We start from the raw sequence: 27,054 nt of genomic DNA, 5'->3' as shown, positions 1-27,054 counted from the left end.
CGTTAGGCCATCCGCAACGCTGTCTCTTAACCGTCTCATCTCTTAACTATTCATGGGCCCCACTGTACTTTTCACTCCACCTCTTAACTAAGAGATAGCACCTGCAACCCTCAATCTCTTATCCGTCTCTTAACCATCCCATCCCTTAATTATTCATTCAATTTCATTTTTTATTTTTATTTACAACAAATTCAATTAATAAAAACGCACTTCATTATATAAAATAAAATTACAACTTAAAATCCTAAAAAATACATAATTAAATTCGTGGTAAAATAAATAAAAAAAAGACATAATTTAAAATACAATTTTATAGAAATTATAAAAACTACTTCGCCGGCGAATCATCCCCGAAGGCGGTGGCGGTGCACTCAAGCTACCTGGAGGCGGAATACCAATTTGTCTTGCCATATACTAAATTCTGGCAAGATGGGCTTGATATTGTGGAGGCGTAATGCGGGAAGTGTCCGCCATCGTGGCGGTCAAGTACATGGACAATAGGGTGTTCGAGCCAGAGACCGAGCCCGAGCCCGCCTGGCTTGATTCGCCTCGGCCCCTCCTCCCTCTAGCCGCCTTCGCCGCCTTGGTCCCTTGCGGCCGACGGCGCCCACGGGAGGAGCCCCCTGCATCGGTGGTCGTGCCCTCAACCTCTTGTGAGGCGCTGCCTGACCCGCCCTCACTAGACGAGTATTGACCACCCGTTGTGTGCTTCGTGCGCTTCGAGCTCGAGCCCTGACTGGACTGGACACCGACGGCCCACCTTTCAATGTCTTTGACGGCCTCCCAAACATCGACATGTTGTCACACCCGCATTTTCTAAGAATAGGAAACACGGTTGATCGCGACTAGGGGAGGATTGAAGAAGCGGGGAAGAAAGGGGAAAACAACACAATCTCAACCATAGCCCGAAACAAATGGGAATAGCTCGAATAAAATCAGAGTATCTCAACAATCAACAACTCAAAAGAAACAATATTTAGCGGAAGCATTTGAGAGAAGGAATATGCCATGTGTGAAGACATGACACATTCTAAACACTTAATTTCTTCAACGGTCTTGCTCAACACCCACCGCACCCATCACGCTCAACCTGCAATTTTTAAAAGAAAAGCAGGGCTGAGTATTTGATGCACTCAATGGACTCATGCCGAAAACATTTTTATAAAAAGTATTTATCATGCCACCATTGAGTGACCTCGGGTTTTAACTGAAAATGCCCGAGACACTAAAATCATTTCCATTGTAAAATTCGACTGATCAGTCATTTTCTCATAGATGTTTACCATATTTGATCCATTGATTACAAGGAATGTGGCCACATTCCAAGTCACTAGACCGGCCGACCCAAAAGACGGCTCACGATCTCCATAGGTGTACACTAGCCTGAATAGGGACTCACTCCCTAGACAGACCCGAATTCGATTTTCCATTGATGGCAAAAGCCACATCAGATAGGTTCCATAGAATAAAACAAAACACGGCATGACAAATATTCATATCATTTTCACATAAAAATATACTTTGGGCATTGCCCTTATTTAAAAAGAAAGCTCACCTCGTTCGTTTAATTTTCTGAACTTGAATTCTTTACTTTGACTCCAATTTTGTACGCAGCGAAATCTTAATGGACTCCATGCTTCTCTTCTCGTTTATTTATTTTCTTTTGTTGGATCACCATTAAATAATTAACTAAGGCCCAATCATTTAAATAATACTCCCTAACCCACCTATGATAAAAAGCCCAACAAGAAATAAAGAGCTAACAATCCCAAATCTTTTCTACTCAAGTTCCAAACACACGGTCAGAAGTCCCCATCTCTCTATTCTCATTTTTTTTCTCTAATCTCCTATTCTCTCTTCCGTTCACGCATCGGAACTAGAAATTCCCAAGTCTTTTTTCTGAATCCAATCTAAATCCCCAAATCCTCAAATCAGAGAAGTCTCCTTTTTTCCTCCATACCCTCTCGTATCTACTCATACCGCCACTGCTGTGCGCCTTTGCCTCTCATCCGCGCCGCTGCCGGGATCGCCATCGCTGTCTCGCCCCCTTAGTTCGCAGCTCTTCCGCCGGTCACTGCTGCTACTGCATCTAGACCAGCCCGTCGCCTAGTTGCTGCTGCTGCTCTCTGATTTCTCTCCTCTCCGTCTCCTATTTCTCCCCTCATCTCCCGGTTTCACAACACTATCGCTGCCTCCAACCAGTAGCGGTCGCTGCCGGCGTACCCCTTTCAAATTCGTCGATCCTCCGCCGTTCGTCCATTCCTGCTGCTCGGCGTGCGCCACCGCATCGAAGTCGAGGTTCTAAACCGCCGTTACTCTCCCATCGGCAGCAACTATTGATTCTCTTTTACTCTCCGCCGTCCATTCCTGCTGCTCGGCGTGTGTAACGTGAAATATGTGGAGGGGTTTGGGTATATATATAGGCAAAAATGTCAGATATTGATGGATTTGGTGGTTGAGATATGGCTGAGATTTTCTCCTAGATTTCCTCCCCATCTCAGATTTGGTAATCGAAAAGGAAGGGGCGAAGGGCTCAAAATTGGTGAAATAAAAGCCGACTTTCTTCTACAAAATCGGGGTTCAAAAGAAATAGTTTTTAAAAAAAGAATTGGGCTTTAAAATAAATAAATTGGGATAGAAAAAGAATAATTGTTGTAGGCCCAAAATGATATTTCTTCTCTCGACAAATAAATAAAGGCGAAAAATTTTCTGGTGCACAGACGATGGTCCTTTCATGAACACAATGAAAATAGTAGAAAAAGTCGGGGTGTTCCATTTGAATTCTTTGTCGTTGTCGTCAAAGAAGACTAGCAAAGCTGCTCTCATAATGTCGGCTCCACTGGCTCCGCTTTGGTATTGAGCTGCTTCATTCTTGTAGATGCTGCAAAATTTTTTGACATCTCTGCCGACGCGGTCAAAATGATTGCGGAACATCTTCAAGGTGCGGCGGCGGGACCGATCCGGCTTGTTCTTGTTGTAGGCGGCGGTGACCTTTTCCCAAAAACACTTGCGGGTTTGTTGATTCCCGGCGATGGGATCGTACGAGACGCTGACTTAAGCGTTGAACAGAGTCATCGTGTCCGCCCGGCTGTATGGATGACGGCCTATATCCTCCTCCGCTTCCTCCACGGCGTCGAATGCGCGACCCCTGGAGCTTCCACCGCCTCGTCCTCCTTCCGGATTGGGTTCATTTGGATAATCCTCCATAATTTGGGATAATCCTTGCGAATACCTCGAGGCGGAGGGACGAGCGTATGCATCCACATCAAAATGTGGTGGTTGGTACGCCGCCGGCGTCGACGAACCGGAACCGGAACCACCCAATATATTGTACATGCCCCCAGTCGCCAAACGCGTTTATGTCAAAGCCGCCAGAGCCGCCAGAGTTTCCGTCGCCGGACATTTTGTGATGAAAATTGGAGATGTGAGATGAAAATTGGAGATGTGAGATGAAGATGATTTGAGAATAATAGATGTGTGTTTGTGAGAGTATTTATAGAATAAAAAAAGAAAAAAAACATTTTTTTTACCGTTCAACGGTAATACTACCGTTTTTTTAATTTTTTTTTATTAAAATATTTTTTTTTAAAAAAATAATTTATTGCGTCAGTGTGACGACACCCACTCGCGGCGCGCGCTACGTGGCGAGCTGTCGCGCCAGCCGCCCCTCTGGGACGAGACGCTCGGCGAGACGGGACCGGGACGGAAGGCTGCAACGCTGTCTCGCGGCCGTCTCATCTCTCCAGATGAGACCGAGACGCCCGCGAGACGCGTTGCAGATGCTCTTACCCTCTTTCTTCGAGACGTGCATAAGATCAAGTCGAGAAGAAGGTATCCATATAGTATATTACAATTTTTGTTGTTGTTGCTGCTTGCTATAAGAACCATCATTCAGAGTGGAGCAAGTAAGATTGTTCATCTTTCTTTCTTCCTTGCAAAGAGAATACACATTTTTGTACTGCTAGAATTGGGGTAGGCCATTGATCAGATTAACTGAGATTTCTTTTTTTCATGTATATGGATTTCAATACATATTTCTGATGTCATATTTCTTGATCAAACTAGCATTGAGAATTTATACCATGTCTATGCTCATCTTTCAGAGATATAGATATTTATAAATTTTCAACTCACTCAATTAATTGTTAAAGTTCATGACAAAAGTTGATTGTGACTTATAGAATTGTAGAGAGAAGTTTACACTACAAAACAAATGAAACTTTAATAGAAAAAAAAAGAGTGATAAGAAAGATAAAAAAATAATTTAAATTGCAAATATGGGTAAAATGCGGATTAGAAACAAACACGTCACAAGAAGATACCCTTAAATGGATTTGCAAGAGACACGAAATTGTAAGTGTCTTCGATTGCGCGAAAGATAGTTGCATGTTTCATTTAAACATGATACTATAACAAGATACAAACGGATTTTTTCAAACACATACCATCTTCATCTATTTTTATGCATTTTTTATTGGCGACTCAAATAGAAAAGCATCTTACTAGACACAAAAAGTCTTTAACGTCTCTCATTTGGAAACAAGAAACCTAAAATGTTTATCCATTTTTGCGAGCCAAAGAAAAAAAAACAGTTTTGGAAGACTAATTCTACCTAAGCGATTTTCTATTCGATTTCTTTAATTGGCGACTAGTTCCCCACTAGCAATTTTCCAAGCAAACCCAATTCGATTCCATGCATTTTGCATGCTCACAGCTCACAGACCCATTGAAGACTCTGAGTATGCAAAATTGTACACTTATGCGCATTTAAACACACTAATTTGTGAAACCATCACACCACACCACATGATGTCAATTACATAATGTCAATTTATAATTTTAAAAATTAAAAAAAATCATTTTTCTATTGATAAATAATCTCATTCTATTAAGGTCAAGGATCATTCTTAAATATCGATTTAAAAAACTCTATTCGTCCATAAAAAGTATGAACATTGGATTCCATATCATTAGTGGTGGAGTGTAATAATATAAGTTGTAAATAAAATGATGTATAATGATATTGTGTTGTTTAATTATTCTAAAATTAGAAAGTTTACATTTTTCAAGGACGAACTAATAAGGAAATAGTTCATACTTTTCAAAGACGAAATAAGTATTGTCTACCGGTATACTTCCTCTGTGACACCAGAATTAATACATAATTATTAAAATAAGAGAGATGATTAGATAATAGTCTAATGGTATACTTTCGTGATATATGTTGTAAATAAACTGAAATATATGAGCAATGGATTAGAGGGAATTTTTCATAAATAAAAATGAATTAATTTTTATAGTATAGAGGGGCATGTTAATCCTCTTTTATCGGCAAAAGATTGTTTGATTAAAATATGGCAAATTAGTGTTAGCTTAAATACTACTCCACTAAATTGTGAAAAATAAATCCATTTATATGTTTAATGATTATTTACTTCAAATGCATGCCTATGTAGACATGAAAAATGTGTAAATGGAGTACATAGGAAATAAACAATAAGCACACACAATCCTCATATCACAAAAAGTAATTAATTATTCATTATTTACATTTCTAAAAAAGTATCAGCATCTCAACATTAAAAGAATATAGAGATTTTATAAATTTACAAATAGTTTTATATTTTTCCTTTTTATTGCATATAGAAACAAAAAAACTGCAGATTCATACTCTCTAGATAAATGCAACATTATGAAACCATAGAGATTGTAATATATTTAGAGTTTTTTTGTTGTCTTTCCCTTTTGATTTCATATAAAAACAAAAAACTGCAGATTTCAAGATAAACTCAACATATTTTCTAAAAAAAAACTCATATTTTAAAGGAATCTACATTAACAATGATAATAATATAAGAAAAATATAAAATAAAATCTCATAAAGAAAAAGACCACAAAACTAAATCAGAACCAGTTTGATCTTCAAATTGCCGCAGATCCGCCGCGTAAAATTTCTCGCCAACTGAAATTCAAATCAGCTTCTGCTTCAGATTAAAACCCTAGAGATTATTTATGAAGCGAAAGAAAAGGGTAAAAAGGTCAGGAATCTCTTTCGTTTGGCGCGCAGAGGCGGAATTTTTGGCGGCAAAGTAATGGACACGACACGCGGCGCTCTTTCATTGGTGGAGAATGTATGTGCGTGTCGGCTATGGTGACATGGCATGGCCATCCCATGCCATGTGTTTTCCCGCGCGATTGGAGCTAAAAGGGTTTTATTTTCGTCTTAAAGCTAAATAAAAAATTACTAAAAAAGAAAAAAAGGAAAAGCAAATCTCTCTCTCTATAGCGCTTGTTTTTCTCTCGTAGAGATAAGGGAGAAGAATCAGGAAATCGTTGCAGAAGGAAGCAAACAGCAATTCAGCTGAGGTAATTGTTTTCGCTCAATTTGAATTATTGTTCTTTTTTGGCTACTTAATTAGGGTTTTGTTTTGGGTTTGGTGAAGTGTGTGTACTGGTTTGTAATTGTTTCCCCAAATTTTTGTGACTGAATAGATCGGAGATCTGAAACACATGGCTGAGCTGAAGATGATTCCGGCCCCTAATCGTGATCGAGATGGAGGTGGAACCACCATTGAAGCCCGGTTTGCACACTTCTGCAAGGTCTCTCCTTTTTTTTTTACCATGTTTGGTTTTTAATTGTTTGTTTTTGTCGTTTGCTTTCCCATTCCTCATTCTTGGCTGTAATGTGTGTTCGTCTGTGTACGTGTATGTTCGTTTTCTTCTTCTACTGTTAATGTTGTTTATGACCTTTAATTTTTTTTACCAATTATGTGAGAATTGGTTCATGTGCTTTATAAAGACTATAATTTTAACAGCATGTGGTAAATTCGATGTATTCTTTATTTGCGATTCGTGCTATCTTTTTTTAACAAATAAAAAGTTGTGGGTGATTTAGATTTTTGCTGTTTCGGTTGGAAGTAGTTGTGCATCATTTATGCGTAGGTTAATTAAAGTTATCATGTGTTTTGTATTTCAGTTTTCCTTTCTTGGCCCTTATGTTAACGGTTGATTTGCTTTTGGCCTTAGGATGATCTGGCCTTAGATGATGGCGACTTTCTGGAGCAAGCCACAAAGTTATTTGGTCAAAGCAAGAGTCTACTGTTAGCTAATGTATCTGCTATTGGAACTGGGACGGTGTGTAATAAACCACCCTTTTCTTATACTCCTGACATTGACTATCTGCTAGTTCATTTTTTTACTGAATTCGGTAATTTTCAATCTATTCATAACATGTGTCGTTAATTTCAACTAAGTTGATATTCTATGTTATCAGCTGGATGAAGCGGAAAGGTATTGGTTTTCATTTGTCCTCTATTCAGTTAGAAGGCTCAGCGAAAATGTTGGCCCCAAGGAGAAGGGTCTCAATTTATGCCAGATACTGAGAGCAGCAAAGCTCAAGTATTTTCTTTTTATCTCAAGCCCTTGTCAATAGTTGGTTTTCAGGAATTTTGTAGTTGCTGGTTATCAGGAATTTTGTCATTTTTCCTTGCAGCATTATTGATTTTTATAAAGAACTTCATCAATATCTAATCAAGGTCGGATCAATTTTGAGTAACCTGTTTGGTGAGGATTGGGAGAAGAGGCTTGAGGTACTTAATGATCTGGGATGTATTATTTTATCATTCTTTCAGTTTTGGTTGTATTTGTTTTGGTCTCTGTGGTTGTGCCTTATTCCTGTTTTCCATCAGGCAAAGGAATCACACACAAACTTTGTGCATTTGACCCTATTGAGAAAGTGAGTACATCCCATTCATCACAATTCATGCTATTGCTTCTTATGTAATTTTAGCATTAATAACTTAACTTTTTCTATAACTGAATTGTCTTATTTTGAGTATATATAGGCATTATAAATCCTAGATGTTCCAGACATCTTTGTATCTCCCATACCATTTTCTGTGGAATAGATTTTTGCACTACTCAGTTATTGTTGTGCCCATGCTGTTTATGCATTCTAATGCATTCCGTTGTACTCCCTCCGTCCCAAGTTACTTGAGTCGTATTCCTTTTGGGGTTGTCCCAAGTTACTTGAGTCATTTCTATTTTTGGCTAAAAACAAAACATCTAATCTCACCTACTTTACTCTTTTTTTTACTTTACTCTCTCTTCTTTCTCTTACTTTATTCTCTCCTCTACTTTATTTAACTCACTAAACACAACTTTCTTAAATCCCGTGCCGAAAAGAAACGCCTCAAGTAATGTGGGACGGAGGGAGTATTCTTATTTAAGTTTACCAGCTTCTGAAAAATTGATTCCAACCTTGTGTGTTTCTACTAAACGAATTATTTTTTTTGTAAACATTCAGTTATTCAAAAGACAGAAGGACAAAATATATTGCTACCATCTCAATGTTTATCTTTGAATACTGTTTTCAGTACTATCAGGTTTTATATTCAGCGCCTAATTCACATAATAAATTTATCAAAATTGTCTGTTCAATATGTCATTATCATTATTCTGTCTAGTTCTGAAATTGTGCTTGATGGTTGTCTACATGAATCTATAGAATTTATAAGCGTAAATATTAATTGATGGCCAATCGCTAAAGGGGCAAAAGACCTAATCACCCACTCTCTAATAGCCAACAAACTGGCCTTGATTTATTAGTAATTATTTAAACTAATGATTTTTTGTTGACTATTGTTTACAGGAAATATGAGCGTGCATTTAGGGATCTTTTCTCTATGGTTGATGCTGATGATAACAAACAATTAAATGTGGCAAATGTATCTGGTCATGAATCAGATTACTACCGTTTTGGATGGTTACTCTTTCTTGCCCTTCGTGTACATGTGTTCCGTCTCTGCAAAGACTTAGTATCATGTACTCATGGCCTGGTCTCTGTCCTGGTCAGTGGTTTTAAGCTTTAATACGAAACTGAATGGTTAGCCTAGAATTCAGATATAAGTATGCTATTATGGCATGTACTACAATCTGTTTCTTTCAACTTTATATGCATAAAAATGCAATTATTATTTTGCTCAAAAGCTCCAAAACAATGCAAAGAAAACCTTTTTTAATACTAGATGATAAGTGTATCAAATTATGGGTGCCTTCTACACGATTGGTTATGCTTTCTTCAGACTCAGTATATCAAGGTTAACTGTAAACTCCATTTATGAATGACTACCTATTTCTGCAACTGTTCACAGGCAATACTCTTAATACACATTCCTGCTCGCTACAGAAACTTCAATCTTAATGATTCTGACCGCATAGGTATATTGTGTAATACATTTAGGTCTTTGGGTTCTTGTTATGTATTGTTTCTTTGTCGAATGGTCATATTCTGACACTTGCTTACAGTTATGAAAGGCGACAAGGCTGATCTCCTTGCATCACTTTGCAATATGTACGACACTTCAGAAGATGTTCTGAGGCAAACTTTGGATAAAGCAAACAACTTGATAACTGATATATTGAAGAAAAACCATCGTTTGGCTTCTGATTGTACACCGCAGAACTTGGAAAATATTGTTACAGGTTGGTCTAGCATTGCTTGATATTTATTCTAATGGACTGTTATTTGACATTCTTTTTTTTTTCTCATGATCAAATATAGATGGTTTAATCTATTTTGACGATTTGATGGATGAATCATCTTTACCATCAAGTGTGAACTTGCTGGAGAAGGATTACGATTCTGCAACTCGAGATATGGATGGATTAGATGAGCGGATTTTTATAAATGACAATGATAGCTTGCTAGTTTCGGGCAGCTTATCTGGAAGTGCTTTAAACATGAGTGGATCTGGGACAAAGGTCAGTTTCTTGTTAAAATATTGAGTTTTAAAATCACGGAGTCTGTTGCTAAAGCATTAACTTTTTATTTTTATTTTTCTTTTAAATTATGCCGTTCAGAGGAAATTTGACACAATGTCCTCCCCAACAAAGACAATTTCAAGTCCATTGTCTCCTTACCGATCTCCAGTACGCCATTCCAATGGTTATGCTGGCGGTGGCATGTCCAAGATGGCTGCTACTCCAGTCAGCACGGCAATGACAACTGCAAAATGGCTATGTTCTGTTATTGCTCCACTCCCATCTAAACCTTCAGCAGAGCTAGAGAGATTCCTTCAATCATGCGACAGAGATGTGAGTGCTGATGTCACTAGGAGGGCTCAGGTAATACTTGAAGCCATATTTCCAAGTAGTGGACCTGGGCAAAATGCGACCTTGATGGACAACATATGGGCTGAACAACGTCGAATCGAAGCAATGAAGCTTTATTTCAGGGTTCTCCAAGCACTGTGCATGGCTGAGTCCCAGATTCTGCATTTGAACAATTTAACTTCTTTGCTGACCAGTGAGAGATTTCACAGATGTATGCTAGCATGTTCGGCTGAGCTTGTTCTTGCTACACATAAAACTGTAACAATGTTGTTTCCAACTGTTTTGGAGAGAACAGGAATAACAGCCTTTGATCTTAGTAAGGTGATAGAGAGCTTCATCAGACATGAAGAAACTCTCCCCAGGGAACTTAGAAGGCATTTAAATTCTCTTGAAGAACGACTATTAGAGAGCATGGTTTGGGAAAAAGGCTCATCGATGTACAATTCCTTGATTGTAGCAAAGCCAGCCCTTTCTGCAGAAATAACTCGTCTTGGCTTGTTAGCTGAACCTATGCCGTCTTTGGATGCAATTGCCATGCACATTAACATGTCAAGTGGTGTTTTAGCCCCCACACAAAAGCATGACAAAACCGGTAAAGAATTATCAGATTGTGTTGTATTGATCTTGAGAAAAAACTAACTTGTTTGAGAATGATTCTGCTTTTTTGGTAAGTAAATATTGATAATATGTGAAATGATCCAGGTCAAAATGTAGATATTCGTTCACCAAAGAGAGTGTGCACTGAGTACCGAAGCGTATTAGTTGAACGGAACTCGTTCACATCGCCAGTCAAAGATCGCCTCTTGGCCCTAAACAACTTGAAATCTAAGTTTCCAGCTCCTATTTTACATTCTGCATTCGCCAGGTATTTGCACCAAAGGCTATAGATGCTAGAAAGTCCGATCCAAATTTTGTTATATTTGGCTTGACATAACTTATCTTCTATTTGTTTTCAGTCCTACACGACCGAATCCAGGTGGTGGAGGAGAAACATGTGCTGAAACAGCAGTCAATGTTTTCTTCAGTAAGGTAGCTTGTGCTACTGTACCTACTATGTTTAAAATTAGAAAAGCCAGTTTCATATGCATGATTGAGATATTGTCATGGGAGCTTCTTAAGAGTGAAAATGTGGGGGATGAAGCATGCTCTTCTATTTTGTTCAGTCAGTTGTGCATTTGCTAGCTAGTACTTAACTATACGCATCAATCATTGCTGGATGGTTGGTCAGAATGTGAAAATTTTGAATCACTCTACACCTGCCTCGTGGCATGCTCCTGTATTTGTGACAGTTTCAAATTGATTCTGTATTTGGTTTTATAGATATAAGTTTGATGTTTAATATTGTTTCCCAGATTGTGAAGCTAGCAGCTGTCAGAATTAATGGGATGGTTGAAAGACTACAGCTTTCGCAGCAGATAAGAGAGTCTGTCTACTGCCTTTTCCAAAAGATCCTCAGCCAGCGGACAACACTGTTCTTCAGCCGACACATTGATCAAATTATCCTTTGCTGCTTCTATGGAGTTGCTAAGGTCTGCTTTTGATGCTTTAACTGGCTCAAGGGTGATAGTCATCCACTCTTTACTGTTCTCTGACATGCAGTCCTCCACGCAGATTTCCCAACTGAACCTGACCTTCAAAGAAATCATTTTTAACTATAAAAAGCAACCTCAGTGCAAACCCCAAGTTTTCCGGAGTGTTTATGTTGATTGGAAAGCTCCTCGCCGAACTGGGGTGTGTTGCTTTTGGCTCAACCTCTTGTTTGAAAATAGAGTGGAATTTAAGCATTTTCTTTATTTTGAAACAGAAAACCGGCCCTGATCATGTTGATATCATAACATTTTACAATGAGATATTCATTCCTGCGGTAAAACCTCTTCTCGTTGAGCTTGCTCCTGGTGGATCTGAACAGGGTGGTTCTCATGCTTCGGAAGCCAAGAATAACATTGATGGTTAGTAGTGTTAGCAAGTTAAATATTTATACTAAACTCTCCGATGGCCGTTAGGAGTCAGAAAACAAAAGCAATTAAACCAAGAATATAGCACTAACTTGGGTGTTTTTTCCTGCAAATTAGGTGCATTTCCAGCACCAGCATCACCTAAACCATCCTCATTTCCAAGCCTTCCCGACATGTCACCTAAGAAAGTATCGGCGGCTCACAATGTTTACGTCTCCCCATTGCGATCATCAAAGGTCTGGAAAAAGTACATTGCATCCCTCCCCTGTTTTTGCATAACATTTCACTAACTGATAATTTGCAGATGGATGCATTAATATCACATAGCTCAAAAAGCTACTATGCTTGTGTGGGAGAAAGCACGCACGCGTACCAGAGCCCTTCGAAAGACCTGACTGCTATCAACGATCGCCTGAACGGGTACTACTTGGGGGTTTGTACTAATAACCAAACTGACACATTATATATTGAATTCTAAATAGTGGTGTTGTGTTTGGTTTTCAGAACTAGGAAGCTGAGAGTTGCTCTCAAGTTCAACGAAGAGGAGGGCAGATTGGTGAGAGAGACGGGGCTGGTGACGGACTCTGTGGTTGCCGACAGCCTTTGCATCCAGAACGGGAAGCGTGTGTTGACCCCGGTGAAATCTGAGCAGCAGCCGGAGTTGTAAAAGTATTTTAATGGGTTTGTAGATAGTGTGTGACTAACCATGGTTAGGTAGTAGCTTAGGTAGTGTGATGGGGGTTTGATGAGCGGTGAGTTATTATATTATGGCTGCCTCTAACCCCAGGGTGCTCTGCTGATAATTTCTCATGCTTTTCACCTCTAATAAAATTTTGCATTTTTGCTTCCAATTTTTTCTGTTTATTTGTTTAGTATTATTATTATTTAAAAAGTTATGTGGGTCATTTAAAATCAAGGACAGTTGTATGTAAATTGATAACGCATTTTAGGTGATGTTTTTTCTTCAAAGAGTCATTTATCGATTCTCCAATAATGAAAAAACAAGTACATGTATATTATTTGCAGTTTTGGTAACTTGATGTAAAATCAATAAAATTTGCATCTTCGTTATGATTAGTAATCACTAATCATTCGAATTACCTCAGAAATAAATCCATAAGAGCATTTGAGGAAGATTTCTTAAAGAGGGAAAAAAATTAATTTTCTTATATAAATCGGTTCATAGTTAATCGACTACATTTTTTGGTTACCTTTCATCCATTTTCATTCAATCTCATTTAAGTTAAATTTCAGTTTGCAAGATTCATGATTTTACATATAAATTTCAAATTATAACATCTGAAACGAACTTTGACTTTAATCTATAGTAACAAAATTAAAGTTTATTCTTATTTAAGTAACGGAAATTTAATGGATTCATCTTTTTGTCAAATAAAGAATTGATAATGCAGAAAAGTTAATAGAATAGGCAAAACAATAGTCACCAACTTAATTTTAATAATGTATAGCTATTTTATTTAATAAATTGTCTTTTAATTAAATTTTGTTATACGATCAAACACTCTCGCATCATATTTTATCACTTCACACTAAATTCCTTGTCTCTAAAACCTTAGAGGTCACCTTACTCTCCCCTTCATCTCTTTCGATGCACATCAACAAGGCAAACGACTACTAGATCGAGATCCCACCACCGTCTCACTCCCTCTAACAACTACTTCTTGGTGCCCCACCTCGCACTCATCGCCAGACGCTCGCCTTTCTCCTTCGTATCGGCTTGCCAAATCTGGTAGTACACCAACCCTCCTCCTTCCCTTGTAGCCTCATCGTCTGCAATAATGCCTATAACATGACATTGTTGAAAAGACAAAAGACTAACACATAAAGAAATATGTATGTCTTAAATAATGACATTTATGTTCTTTTTAAAGCTGAAATAAAGCTGATGATTACTTATTGGTTTTGATTGTCCAATAATACCTATCGAACTATTACCATTTTGTGAAAACATCCATTTGTTTTTTGTTGTTATTTAGGAAAGATTTTATTACCATATTCAATTCAATCAAACTCATCAATATTTACCATTTTTTAAATCTTATATTCCCAATATATTCCATTTGAGAGGATAATCCAATATGATCAGATCAACTAGTAAAAATTTAATAGTTTTAACATATTATACTACTACATTATTTTATACTATAACAGGTAATTATAAAAAAATCACGATAAGCTTTAATATCAAAAACCAACTATAGCGTAGTATTTCTTCAAGAAAAAAGAAAAAAAATACTCATAGAAGAAAAGGAAACGAAGAACAGAAACAGCTTCTTATTTTTCCGCAAATGGAGGAGCCGATGCTAACAATATCCTCAGTTTTACAAGGAATTAACAGCTTCCAGCCGAAATTCTCCGTTACTATCTCGAGTTTGATCGAATTTGATTCCTCTCCGATGATCTCACTGATTGAAAGCATGCATCGTGACTCGACATTAAGAAAACCTTTTTGGTTTTGGCATTCACCGTTTCCTCAGTTCCATTTTGATGGTAGATCTCAATTATCTCATGCTATAATCATTTTTGATTGCGTCGGATTTCTTTCCCTGTCCACTTCCCCATATTTACTAGCAAAATGCGTTGTTTGAATTTTTATAATTATAGCACAATAGTTAGGTTTTGCATGAATGGGTCCAAGTAGAGAGATTATCAAGTTCGTGGCTATGTATTGCGCCTAAAGGAATTAATTTTCCCCTAATTGTGTGTTTGTGGTGAAAGCATGCTGCTAGGTTATCGCTAATAGGCAAGTCAGTCCATCGCGTATTTGAGGGCGAATGAACTGCAATGAGTAATTCTGTGCTTGGTGAGCCCAATCATATTGCGGAAACTAAGCTAGTTTGGTTTTAAATCTTGTTTCTACATTGCTATCCTTGGTACCAATTGCGCGTAATTGGTGAAGAATACTATCTTTAGTTACATTCCTTAAGTTTGGAATTCAATTTATTGAAATGGTTATCGTTTGATCCAAACTTTTTTCTTCGACAGTATTTGGTGCGTTTTGTTGGACCATAGGCGGTTTAGAGTTGAACAGAAACTGGAATCTTCATCAGAATGGAAATTTGATGTTTTGGTATGGACATGCCATTTCTTGTTTCTGGTGGAAATGAATGTTTAGTTCATGGGCTAAGCAATTCTAGAACTTTCAATCATTCAAGAAGGATGTGTAGTCCAGAAGTAGGCGTGGTTTATCTAGTGAGTGCATGATCTCTAGAAAATCACTAATTTGTGGAGTATGTTCTAATTATTGGGGATGCTACTTTTAATTCTGTTTCTTTACCTCACTAAATATTTTGACAATAAAAGGAGAACATGATATTATTGATGTTATTTCTATTTTGGTTTCTTTACCTCATTAAATATATTTCCTGCATAACGTGATTTAAGTAAGGAAAGAACAGGTCAAACAATAAAAGAATTAATAAATTCTTCCACGGCCATTCTATTTTTAAAAGTATTTGCACCAGAAGAGGAAAATATATTTGGGCTATGTGTATGCACTAATATTGTGGCTTGTTTCTATGCAGTACAATGATCTCGGTGGCTATAACCCTTAAAAATTGCCATTTCATCACCTTATATATGTAATGACTACGTAGCACTGCAAATGTAGCAGCAAAGGGAGTTGAACCAGGTATGTTTTCAGAACCTTAAAGTAGGAACTTTCCTAAAAGATATTTTTATTGCTTCCTTGCTTGCAGCACCGTTAAATGATCCAGTTTAGACAAGGTGAGTATAATCTGCTGAGCAGTGAAAGCAATACATTAAGAGCTACTTTTCTTGTAGGTATCCTGTTTTTCGGTGGGAAAGAAGAGACTTTTTTCTAAGAAAAAAAAACAGTTTTGAGGCAGTTGATTTTATTTTCGGTCAACTTTCTTTGTTGATATGAATCATGCACCTAAAAGCATATATCATTCCCGGTATTCTCTCAAACAACACATTACCAAAAGACCTCACTGGGAAGACCCTGATTTGTTTGAAATAGTTCGTGCAAACTGCTGCCTTTGTTTTCCCTGGCTCGAATAACTTAATGAAAGTCAGAAAGTAGTATTTATAAATTATAGTTTCAGAGGAAAAAAGATGGGGCCTAAGCTTAGGTGAGCAGATTGGTGAAGCAAAGCACTTCTGAACCTATGGACGGGACTTGGGTGAAATGGAGGTTCTCTTATTTCCTTCTCTTTATAATTAATCTTGTGTTGCAGGTATAACTGTGCAAAGAGTTTGTTTTTGGTCACTAAACATTTATGAAGATATATTTGCTTTCCCATATAGACTTTTTACTCTTTTTTCTTTCTTGGTCACACTTTGGTTGGTACCTAATACTCCCTCCATTCATGAATAGTATGAACTATTTTCTTGTTAGTCCATCCTTGAAAAGTATGAACTATTTTCTTATTAGTCCTTCCCTGAAAAGTATGAACTTTCTAATTTTGGAATAGTTAAACAACTTATACCATTACCCATACACATCATTTTATTTACAACTTATGCCATTACACTACACTTCTAATGATGTGGAGCCCACTCTCCACTAACACTATTTAGTATTTACACTACCTTATCTCCCCCTCTCTCACTTTACCAATTATACACTAAAACCTGTGCCGAACCAAATATTCATACTCTCTCCATCCGCCATTAGATGTCCCATTTTTGACCGGCTCGGGTTTTATGAAATTGTTTGACTTTATAAAAGATAGTAGAAAAAGTTAGAGGAATGCGGGCCCCCTTGCCAAATATGGTAAAAGTGAAATGAGGCATTGATTGGGGGACGGACAAAAAATGAAATATGAGACATTTAATGGCGGACGGAGGGAGTACTTTTCCGGGACGAGAGAGTACTAACTTTCTCTGTTAAGTATCATATCCAATTAGTTTTGCTAATTACACGTTCCAGGGAAAGAGAGAAATAATCAAAAGCTAGCCCTTAGTACTTGAGGGTATATATTATCTATATATCCTCATGAACTCCATAAGGAGTGTCTTCTTCAGATTTTTAGATCTGTTTAATCACCTCTGATGCACATCCTACATTCCTACTACATGAAAATTTTCTTGTTCATGTCCACTTCATGTATTAGAACTATCATAAAAAATCAGAGCTGATGAAACTACTAATCTTTGGTTAAACATTAATGATTTTCTATCCATAGAGACCAGAGTTGGCCATGCTGGAAGGCACAGGTGGTTCTTTTTTCAGGCATTTGTCCAGTGCCTACCCTACTGTGTAATGTATAATAAATTCAATTAGGACTTAGGAAAAATATTGTTCACCTTCAGACAGTTTCCAATTTTTAAAGTGAGCCACTAAGACTAAGAGTAATTACTGATTGAGGTTGTTCTCTTTTAGCTGAAATTCCACCTGTTTTTTATGATTTAGTGTCAGTGTGCAATCTTTCAATAGAATACAACATTAATCTTTTTAAATGCACCAGGTGTTCGTGAATGCCAATGTTTTTATGAAGTGAAATTCTTTCCTGATTGAAATCTTTTTAAATTTTAGTGCTAATTTTTTTTGTTTTGTTATTGGAAACTAATTACTTCATTTTGGCATTTTTATTTTTCATGAGAAACAGACAGGCTTAATGTATTATAAAAATTTCCTTGTAACATTTAATGCGATGCTGAGTTTGCATAAGAATTCCAGGCAATGTTTTTGTTTCTATATGTGGCAGTTGAAAGCTAAGTAATTACTACATCCTATGGTGAGATACTTACCATAATATATTTTGGGCAAAAACTAATAAATACTGGTTACTGCAGATCTGTGGATACATGACAGCAGGATTTTTGGTCCTCTCTCATAATGTCATTATAAGGCTTATTAGTATTCTCTTTTGGGCATGTACCAAGGTTAAATTTGGAGTAAAAATAATATTTCAAATTATTGATTTTCTTTATCCTTGTAAACTTTACTCATCATGATTAAGTTCAGTCCTATTATTTATCTAGACAGATGGACTAGAAACAGCCAGCCAGGTTTCTAGGTCCTTGTAAAGCATCTCTTGCATCAGGGCCAGATATGCATCCACATTTGAATTGTTGTGAAGTAGCTTTTTCTGTAACTAACTCAGGAAGAATTTCTTATATCTGCTACCAAAATACGATGTGCATTTAATACAACCCCATCATTTCGACACCTGCTTTAATTGTAGTCTGGCATTTAGAAAATTCCATTTATTAAAGCAAACAACAAAATTGTGTTATCAAGGTGGTCTAGATTGTTCCTCCTCTCTAATTTTCTTTGTTCTCATTGAACTTGAGACAGATTCAGAGAGAAAAAAACATATTAGGCCTTGCAATTACTTAACCCTTTCTCTAGATGTTGGCTGGAAAAATTGATACAGAGACTTGTAGCTGAGAAGATTTTTTAATTAATTCAGGTATTATTCATTTGGTAAATCTTGATTTCTATGGTGGAACCTTTATTTATATATTTTTCACTTCAGATACAGCTTGAAATCAGCCCAGATCCATTTGATATTTCCTTTCTGAAATATTTTCTTTGAAAAAAAAATTCTCTTTTGTTTATTTTAGTTTTTTTTCCTAATCTTTGTAAGTCAAATTGTTTATAATAGAGATGTTGTTCATTGTAGTTATCTTCAAATATCAAATTATCCGAAAAGGCTACACTTGTTTTGTGTTTATTTATTATTCTCAACTGTTTATAGTGATATTGGTTTTTATTATGGTTATAGTTTGAAGGATTTGAGGGTAGCATATTTTGAGAATACAAAGGTATTAGATGAAAGAAATGCAATGCACTAAATTTTATCTTTTGGCTGTGGAAAATATTGAGGTTTAAACTATTTCTAGTTTCTTTTTGGAGTTGTGGCTGGCCCATATATATTGAATTGAATATGAAGGGAATGTTTGAAGTAGGCATGACCTACGGTTTGGATCTGGACAATGACATGCATAAGGTTAATTAGATTGCTCTAGTAGTATCTTGTTGTTTTATTTTGATGACCAGTATTTTGAAGTAATAAAAACATGAACAGAAGATCAACATACTATATAATTTTGTTCAACGGCTTTGGTCAAGTAGTTATCCTAGTATTGAAGCGTGCTTGGACTTCTTGATAATATTCCTTTAGTTTTGGATATTGTTTTTACCATTTTAAATGGATTTCTACATTATAACTCACTTATAATTCTCAATAAATATATCAGGGCATTGGTCGTCCTGTCATTAATTCTATATGCCTTAAATTAGAAATCTGAGTATTGCAGTGGAAAATTGTGATTGGTGGAAAATTATTTGATCTTATTACATATTTTATCATTTTCATTTTCAATGCTTTACTGATATATGGCTATGACGTTTTCTTTCTACCAAGAATTCAAAAGTCTAATGATCGGGTTTTTACCATTCAGCTTGCAACCATGGGTAAGCACGCAAGGGGCAAAGGAAAGTCTAAGCCAACGAAGAATGAGACAAACCATACAACACCTAAAGCACCCGTTTCTAAGTATGGTTTGCCACCAACTTCAAACATCAAAGCTCGAGAAAGGGAACTGGAGGAATGTCTTATCCTAAAGCTTGAAGATTTGTACACTAGAGCCAAAAATCGGCTATTGACATCAGGATATGACATGGCTGAAGTAGAAAGAGCATTCTTGAATGCTGGCTATGTTCATGGTCCAAAGGATCTTCTGAACAATGTTTTGACAAATACAGTTTCTTTTATTGAACAAAAAGTGAAGCCGCAAGGAAAAGGTTTTAGGGACATGAAGGAGTTGTATAAAGCCATGCTACAAGCTCTGCTTGATAATGTCTTGCGTACTGAACCAAGGTTGCAAAGGTCAGATGAGATGCAAAGGTCAGATGCAATGTGGCTTCTATTAACCAGCAAGTGGGGCACTGTTCCATCAACCAGCATGCCATCTCATGACTTCGGGGGTGATAATAGCAATGGATGTACTAGTGAGAAAGCCCCATCGGAATTGAATATTGAATCTCCGTCTAAGAGGGTTGGGGTTTTGGAAAGAATCAATAATACACCTGGATTAGCATCGAAAATAAGACAAGATATTCCAATTCTGATGGCATCTCTACAGAGGGAAATGGGTACTACATTCATCAAGCAACAAGATCTGGAAAATGCAGTCTGTGAACCAATAGAAGGTTCACATATTATGGATGCTAGTACTCTCACACTCCTAGAGGAAGTATGTGTCAAATGGCAGGAAAACAGCCCTAATGATCCAAAGACTGCATTCATTATTGACTTGATAAAAAGTATTAGAGACCTAGAGGAAAAAGTGAAGGTGCAGAAGAAATGGGCTCAAACAAAAGTTATAGATTCAGCAAAAAGGTTGAGTAAAGATTTGCTGGAACTAAAAATGTTGAAGCTGGATAGAGTGCACTCGCAAGGCCTGAAAGATAAGAACCTTTGTGCCGAAAATGCATACTCATTGTTGGTCATGGAGACTGAACAAACTTTGAGAAATATGAATTGTGAAGCAAGTAGGGTGAGAGAAATAGTTAGAACTCTAGAGCTCAGCAAAGCGCACATTAAGGCAGATACAGAAGCACTAAGACTAAGTACATCTGAGTATGAAAGCGATCTAAATCGAGTATTAAACAGAGAAATGAAACTCATGAAAAAAGTCGCTGCTTTTGGAAAACAGATTACCAACCTCAGAGTTAATATTACTGAGGCGAAGCAGACGGTGTTACAGCTGCAGCATGATATTCTCCAAATCGAGAAGGAAGCTAAGGAAGCTGAGGTTCGTCATATTCATGAACTCCATATCTAGTAACTAGTATTTCTTAAGCTGATTTGGAAGATTTACTTGAACCATAAATTACTTGCAATCTTGCGCACAAATTTTGATGCTTTCTGTTTATTGCTTTTCAATATTCCGTTTTTGTTAATTACCCTCTAAGAAACTTATTGACTTTCAAAAACTATCTTTTTCATTATAGTATATTCCATACTAAGCTTTGCATCGTGTTTGGCTGTAGTTCCTGATTGATTCTGTTGCAACTAGGCCAATTATGCATCTTAAAGTAGGTCATTGATATTTTTCCTCGGATTGCTCATTTCAAGTTCCAACATTCCCCTATATCACATAAACATGCAACATTTTTTACATACATGCCAATGTGTACAGAATATGATACAATAGAAATTAAAGGTAGTACATTATAATTTTTGGTGAACACATATGTGTGGTTTTCATATACTGAAGGTCATATTCTAGGGTTCTATTTACTACCAATTCTAATAGTAACTTCTTATTAATCTCAATTTGTTAGAGTGAAGAGTATTGTTACTTTGATTTACCAACTTTATATAGTTTCTTTTTCGATTCACGAGTGCATATTTTATAGTATTTGTTATAGTTGTTAAATATGGTGGTGATAAGCTTTGACCTTTAGCTGAAAGCTTCTAAACTCATCGAATCCATTGCATATTTTTCATGGTTACGTTCATATAAGGGAAATTTGTTCATATGTTTGAGAAGTATCCATAAAAAGGCAAATGCATCACCTATTCATCTATACCCTACTGACCTTCTCGGGATTCATGTTCTAGACCTATTGTTATATGAAGAACTCTTGGTGTTCCATACCATAATTATTGAAGATGGATAGTGCATCAAGGCATAGACATATCTGGAGCCTAGGCACAGTGCAGATCCACGCCTTTTGACATTGGCAGAAAACAACACAAACTGATCTTATTATACTAAATGGGGTCTTTTATTTTGGACGTTCCTTGTCTTGTTGGATGAAACATATTTACTCAATACTCATTTATATTTACGTATAAAAGACATTTTTATTAGTTTCGTTAATATTTTTTCGGGTCTTTCTCCTTCCCTTAATAATTTGTCTTACAGCTCACTACTTTCTACATGCCTGACTAAAGAATCTTAAGCGTAATTATCTAATGCAGCCAGTGTTTTGCTCCATAATACGGGAAGCATACTGTCCTTACTTGATATCTAGTATGATTAATACCCTAAGGTGCGACAGAGCTTGATGTGTGTCGTCAATCTAATGCATCCCTACTAGGCTCTACTAGTTTAGACCGAAAACTGAATTTGGGGCTAGCTTCTAAATAATTACTGGTAACGATGCTTGACGAAGCTCAAAGTGAGGCATAACATCTCTGATAAAAAACAGACAACTATTAGACTCATAGCTTTAAACCATGCATTGTCCCATCTCTACACGCTCAAAAGGTTTGAGTCTTAAGTTAATGTGCAATTGTGCATCCACCATTATAAAACTCAAACTTAATTCAGCATAGCAAGTAATAATATTGGATATAAAGTTATTATGTAATTTTTCACATATTATCTCATATTAAAATATGTTTACAAATGAAAAGATGTTAACAAACCATAAAAAGGTTTATTCTCTTATTGAGCATTATTAGAGGTTCAGAAGTCAGAACTACAAAAGAATTTCCCTATCTAACTCATTACATGATTGAAGCTCTTTTTTCCTTTTCACATGTTCGTAATCATCTTAGAGTTTGTCATAATCGCATAGATTTTGAGAGTGCTGTGACGCGATATAATTGAGATTAATAATTTTATCGTAATGGATCCACAACCATAACATAGCTGTACCTGCAGCAATGAAAGTCCTAGAAATATTTGTAACCTCCACAGAAGGTGTACTTAGATGCTATCTTTCTTGCATTGTGGATTTCTTGCAATTTCTGATAGGAGTAGAGGTCCATGTCATTTTTTTCAATGAATCGTCAAAACCACATAATTAATAAGGCAATAAGATTTATTACCCAGTGAATTTTCCGACTAAGCTGAACTTTTTGCAAATGAGTTTGTACTGAAAGATCAACTCATCACCATGAGTTTGTACTGAAAGATCAACTCATCACCAAGCTTAAGTTGTTACATAGGGCAGCTGTAACACTTTAACACTGTTTGTGTTGTGCACATGAATATTGTGTATTTAGGGACTATTTCTATTTTCTTCTTTTTAATTTTAGGGTGGGTAAATATATGAGCAAATGTTAAGATTTGAAACTAGGATCTTTTCGATGCTTGGCTTTAATACAATGTTGAATGACAAAGTCGTCAATAACTGTCAACTGTGTTAGGAGAACGAATTGGTAACAAATAAATTGGATACGTGAAATTTTACCAAAGGTGATTCGGTTCCTTTTCATTTCTAATTATCATAATTGTTTAGGATTTGTGAAAGTCGGGGGAGTCAATAATGATAGTACAATAACTGCAGATACTAAATGTATACGTCAGTTAAAGCTATTATTGGAAATTTAAGCTAGGTTTTGATTTTATTTTCATTGTTTCTGGAAAGTACAGACGGAGAAGAATTTTCTCTATTAGTATGGCGTGTCCTAAAATGCCAGTATGCTTGATATTATTTTAAGAGTTTCGAATTGAGGATGGAATAGATTAAAAAGATCAAATATAACCTTGACATTCATTCCCCAAATCTCTAGATATTACATATCTAATCTTCCTACTGTTTACATAAAGTTTCTATAGTCTGAAAAATACAAATCTGTTATGTGCTGTAATTTTGTAGCTTGAAAGTGATGCTCACAAAACTTAAATAAAACATTAAAATTAGCAATCCTTTAATTGCCAGCTGGCATCGGCTAGATACATTTATGCGACGACCTTAATGTGTTTAATACTCGATGCTGAAGGCAATGTCGTTGTAGATAGATATAGGTTTAACCGCCCTCCTATAATATTTATGTCTTGTTAACCTCTCTACTTTTTTATCCCATGACAATTTACTAACATATATCATGGAGTGCGTTATAATGCTAACTTTTCTTAAATTGCTAACTTGCTAACTCATCAACGCAATATATTAAAAATGTCAACACGATGACATTAGCATGGGAACACAAATTTAGTTGACATGCTTATGTCTTTGTGTTGACTTTTAAAAATAGTTGTCATTACAAAGGCTTACGTATATCACCTAAATTTGTGTTGACATACTAATATCACCGTCCTGACATTTTTTAGATACCGCGTTGATGAGTTAGCAAGTTAGCAATTTAAGAAAAGTTAGCAATTGATCACACCTCCAAATATCATTGACTCAAATTCTGCTTTTGCACTTGGCCGTCACCATTAGTTTTTTTACTTCCCCAAGTTCTTGGTATTGCTGTAAAACATAGAAGTTTCTTCCATTAAATACATGGAGTACTTTAGTTGGCCCTGTTTGGAAGATGTATCTCCTATTGAGGCTGCTTTTTTTTTTCCCAGTCTGGTGATAGTAATTTTGGCATGCACATTAATAAATTCAGATTTGCTGAGTATTCTTTATCAGCTGGCATGTGGTTGATTAGTGTGGTGAAAGTCATTGGTTTTGCTGAGTATAATTTTATAAACTTTCCTTCGAGCATGACCTGGTTTACGATTTTGTTGAGTATGTTAAAGGCTTACAATCTGCTTCTTAATCCTTTAATTGTTTTGGTAGATCAAACATATCTTTGCTGTGAATGCTCCCCATTCATGAGCGTGTGCAAGGGACTGGTCGCCTTTTACTCCCTATAGACTTGCAGTGCTTTTTTCATAGGATTGACTACTTTCAATAGTTTCTAAGATTAAGTTGTTCATTTTCAGATATATTCTTGTGAGCTGGTCGTAGTTCCTATTTGTTTGCTATTAACTGACACTTTGGATTGGCTTGGTAAATTGTTGGCAGAATAGTTATCTTTGTTCATATGTTAATTCATCTGTGGATATGTACGGACTAGACTCGATGGGTTTTGTATAGGTATATATATAGTACTACATATATTTGATTGACTTCTATACATTTTGAGAAGGCAGTGTGGCATGCCATTTAAAATGATACTCCTACATTTATATTTATCCTTAGAGTAAGAAGGATATAAATAGTAGTAATTGATTTAATAGATAAATACTCCTATATAATGGGAGTAGTATAGGAGTATATATTGTCCCTAAATTAGATATATAATGGGTGTACAAATGAAATAACCTGTTTGTTTTAATTTCGTATATACTGTCGATTAGGTTCTCTTTCTATCGTTCAATGCAGTTTCAATGTATGTGCCGCTGAAGTTTGAACATTTTTTCCTTTCACTGAAACTGCAGGATCGATGGAAGCAGGAAGGGAGGGAGAAGGAGCAGAGGATTGCTCTCGAGGTCACGGAAGCTAGAAGGGCAGAGGCACATAGAGCCTCTTTGAGACAGGAGCTGGCGGAACGTCGTCAAAATGCTGAGAATGCCTTGAGGGCGAAAGAGGATGATCTCCGGAGGCTTGAACAGGAGCTGTCTCGTGTGCAAATGTTCTTTCAGATGTCAATTGTGTCATTGGAGGGAGACACATTTTTATACAACGGCGTTGAGATACCATCTCTGGAGAAGAACGCTCCTAGTGAGTCCTCGAGGCGCTGGACCTGTATGAAATGCTTTACCAATGACGTTTCTGTCCTTTTTCTGCCGTGCGCCCACCAGGTGCTGTGCGCACCCTGCCATGAAGGGCGCACCAGCAGTTCGATGGGTAAACAACGTTGCCCCTTCTGTGGTGCGGAGATTGAGCAGAGCATCAAGTGCTATGGCCCGACTTAGTAATTTATCGTGGTTGCAGAATTTAATAAATAAACAGAAGGATTTCTCTGGTTTTCTGCTGGCAGTTTGGATTGTGTTTGATCAGATATTCTGCTTTCTCTTTCTGCATTTTCTGTTGAACTTCTTATTATGTTTGAAGTGTTTGAGAACTCATCCACCTTTGCCTTATTTCTTGATTTTCAACCTTTTATTATTATTCTAAGTGTTCCTCACAATTTTATGAGTACAATTTATAATTATATTTCTTGTCTGAAACTGAAACACATGAATAGGTCTGCCAACATTCTTTGTTCTAATTTTGAATCTTGAGTTCTACACTCATCGAAACCATGCAGCCCAAATTTGTGAATGTTTATCTTAATTCAACATTTTTTTGTCTTCTTATATTTATTTTCTTTGGATTGGTGAAAATTATTTTCTTTATTATGATACCTGATGCAAGTCTCTATAAAATTAGTAGCCTTGGGCCAAGAATTGTTTTCAAGTTACAATGCGATTTTATTAATTTTGTGAATTATTAATGATATTGTTAAGTTATCAACTTAAAGTGGGATTTTATTAATTTTGTGAGACATTAAAATATACATACATTGATGACTTATAGAATAAATATTGTTTTTTCCAGCAACTAGAAAAGAGTTGAATTCTCTTTACCAAAAAAGAAAAAAGAGTTGAATTCCACCTAGATTTAAATTTCAGAAAAAAGGCAACAATAGATTCCTAATAGTATTCAAGATTTGAGATACTAAAAATAATCACAATATTTTGAGACAAAAGTATACACTTCTTTATATTTTGAGGAAAAAAGGCAACAATAGATTCCTAATAGCTTTCAAGATTTGAGATACTAAAAATAATCACAATATTTTGAGACAAAAGTATACACTTCTTTATATATATTTTGAGGAAAAAGGCAACAATAGATCCCTTAAATTTGCTTTCCATAATTATAGTGTATATTTTTGGAATAATATTTTATGTAGATTTATATCCTTATATAATAATTATTTCACATAATATAAAGTTTTTGATACATGTATATACATTTGAACATTTCTTTAAATATTTAACAAGATTTCCGTATTTATCCATTCTAAAAAATATACTTACATAAAATCAAGATCTGACTATGAAAAAAAGTGATAATAATATACTAATACTAATAGCATGTCGGTTCATACGATTTCATTAATAGATGACTCTGCTCTATTGTACATTTATCAACTTAAAGTACAATTTTATCAATTTTAAGAGATACTCCTACTACTAAAGTATACATACATTGTTAGGTTATCGACTTAAAGGGAACAATAGATTCCTACTAGTATTCAAGATTTGAGGTACTAAAAAAAACACACACAATATTTTGAGACAAAAGTAAGAAGTATATATTTTTAAG

General features: G+C 36.1%; 2 protein-coding genes across 7 annotated transcripts; both read left to right on the top strand.

Annotated features, from left to right (window-relative positions):
* The first annotated feature begins 6,246 nt into the window (after positions 1 to 6,246).
* LOC121801929 (retinoblastoma-related protein-like) lies at positions 6,247 to 12,919 on the top strand. Its single transcript, XM_042201400.1, has 19 exons — positions 6,247 to 6,366; positions 6,493 to 6,600; positions 7,027 to 7,134; positions 7,274 to 7,398; positions 7,493 to 7,589; positions 7,689 to 7,735; positions 8,651 to 8,849; positions 9,153 to 9,219; positions 9,307 to 9,483; positions 9,563 to 9,762; positions 9,862 to 10,705; positions 10,816 to 10,978; positions 11,070 to 11,142; positions 11,466 to 11,642; positions 11,725 to 11,844; positions 11,918 to 12,062; positions 12,186 to 12,304; positions 12,373 to 12,488; positions 12,573 to 12,919. Exons 2-19 carry the CDS (start codon positions 6,511 to 6,513, stop codon positions 12,733 to 12,735), a joined length of 3,030 nt encoding a protein of 1,009 aa, XP_042057334.1. The 5' UTR covers positions 6,247 to 6,366; positions 6,493 to 6,510; the 3' UTR covers positions 12,736 to 12,919.
* Positions 12,920 to 14,306: 1,387 nt separating this feature from the next.
* Positions 14,307 to 25,870, top strand: LOC121801927 (MND1-interacting protein 1-like). Of its 6 annotated transcripts, none has more exons than XM_042201394.1 (7): positions 14,307 to 14,579; positions 14,808 to 14,892; positions 15,075 to 15,159; positions 15,614 to 15,720; positions 15,873 to 18,469; positions 19,464 to 20,819; positions 25,179 to 25,870. In XM_042201394.1, exons 6-7 carry the CDS (start codon positions 19,473 to 19,475, stop codon positions 25,653 to 25,655), a joined length of 1,824 nt encoding a protein of 607 aa, XP_042057328.1. In that variant the 5' UTR covers positions 14,307 to 14,579; positions 14,808 to 14,892; positions 15,075 to 15,159; positions 15,614 to 15,720; positions 15,873 to 18,469; positions 19,464 to 19,472; the 3' UTR covers positions 25,656 to 25,870. The 6 variants fall into 6 exon arrangements, with proteins under 6 accessions (XP_042057328.1, XP_042057331.1, XP_042057326.1 ...); XM_042201397.1 differs by having other exon boundaries at positions 15,075 to 15,281; XM_042201392.1 differs by having other exon boundaries at positions 15,614 to 18,469.
* Positions 25,871 to 27,054: the final 1,184 nt, after the last annotated feature.

The sequence above is a fragment of the Salvia splendens genome, chromosome 5 (genome assembly GCF_004379255.2).
Source record: "Salvia splendens isolate huo1 chromosome 5, SspV2, whole genome shotgun sequence".
NCBI classification, from domain to species: Eukaryota; Viridiplantae; Streptophyta; class Magnoliopsida; order Lamiales; family Lamiaceae; genus Salvia; species Salvia splendens.
This window is presented reverse-complemented; position numbering and strand designations above follow the sequence as displayed.

What these genes read in the sequence shown, in the direction of transcription:
- LOC121801929 (XM_042201400.1), top strand. Translation starts at nt 6,511, where the DNA reads ATGGCTGAGCTGAAGATGATTCCGGCCCCTAATCGTGATCGAGATGGA. An exon ending in TAATGATTCTGACCGCATAG is followed by an intron (nt 9,220 to 9,306) that starts GTATATTGTGTA and finishes ACTTGCTTACAG; the next exon opens with TTATGAAAGGCGACAAGGCT. An exon ending in CTTGGAAAATATTGTTACAG is followed by an intron (nt 9,484 to 9,562) that starts GTTGGTCTAGCA and finishes GATCAAATATAG; the next exon opens with ATGGTTTAATCTATTTTGAC.
- LOC121801927 (XM_042201398.1), top strand. Translation starts at nt 19,473, where the DNA reads ATGGGTAAGCACGCAAGGGGCAAAGGAAAGTCTAAGCCAACGAAGAAT. An exon ending in AGGAAGCTAAGGAAGCTGAG is followed by an intron (nt 20,820 to 25,178) that starts GTTCGTCATATT and finishes CTGAAACTGCAG; the next exon opens with GATCGATGGAAGCAGGAAGG.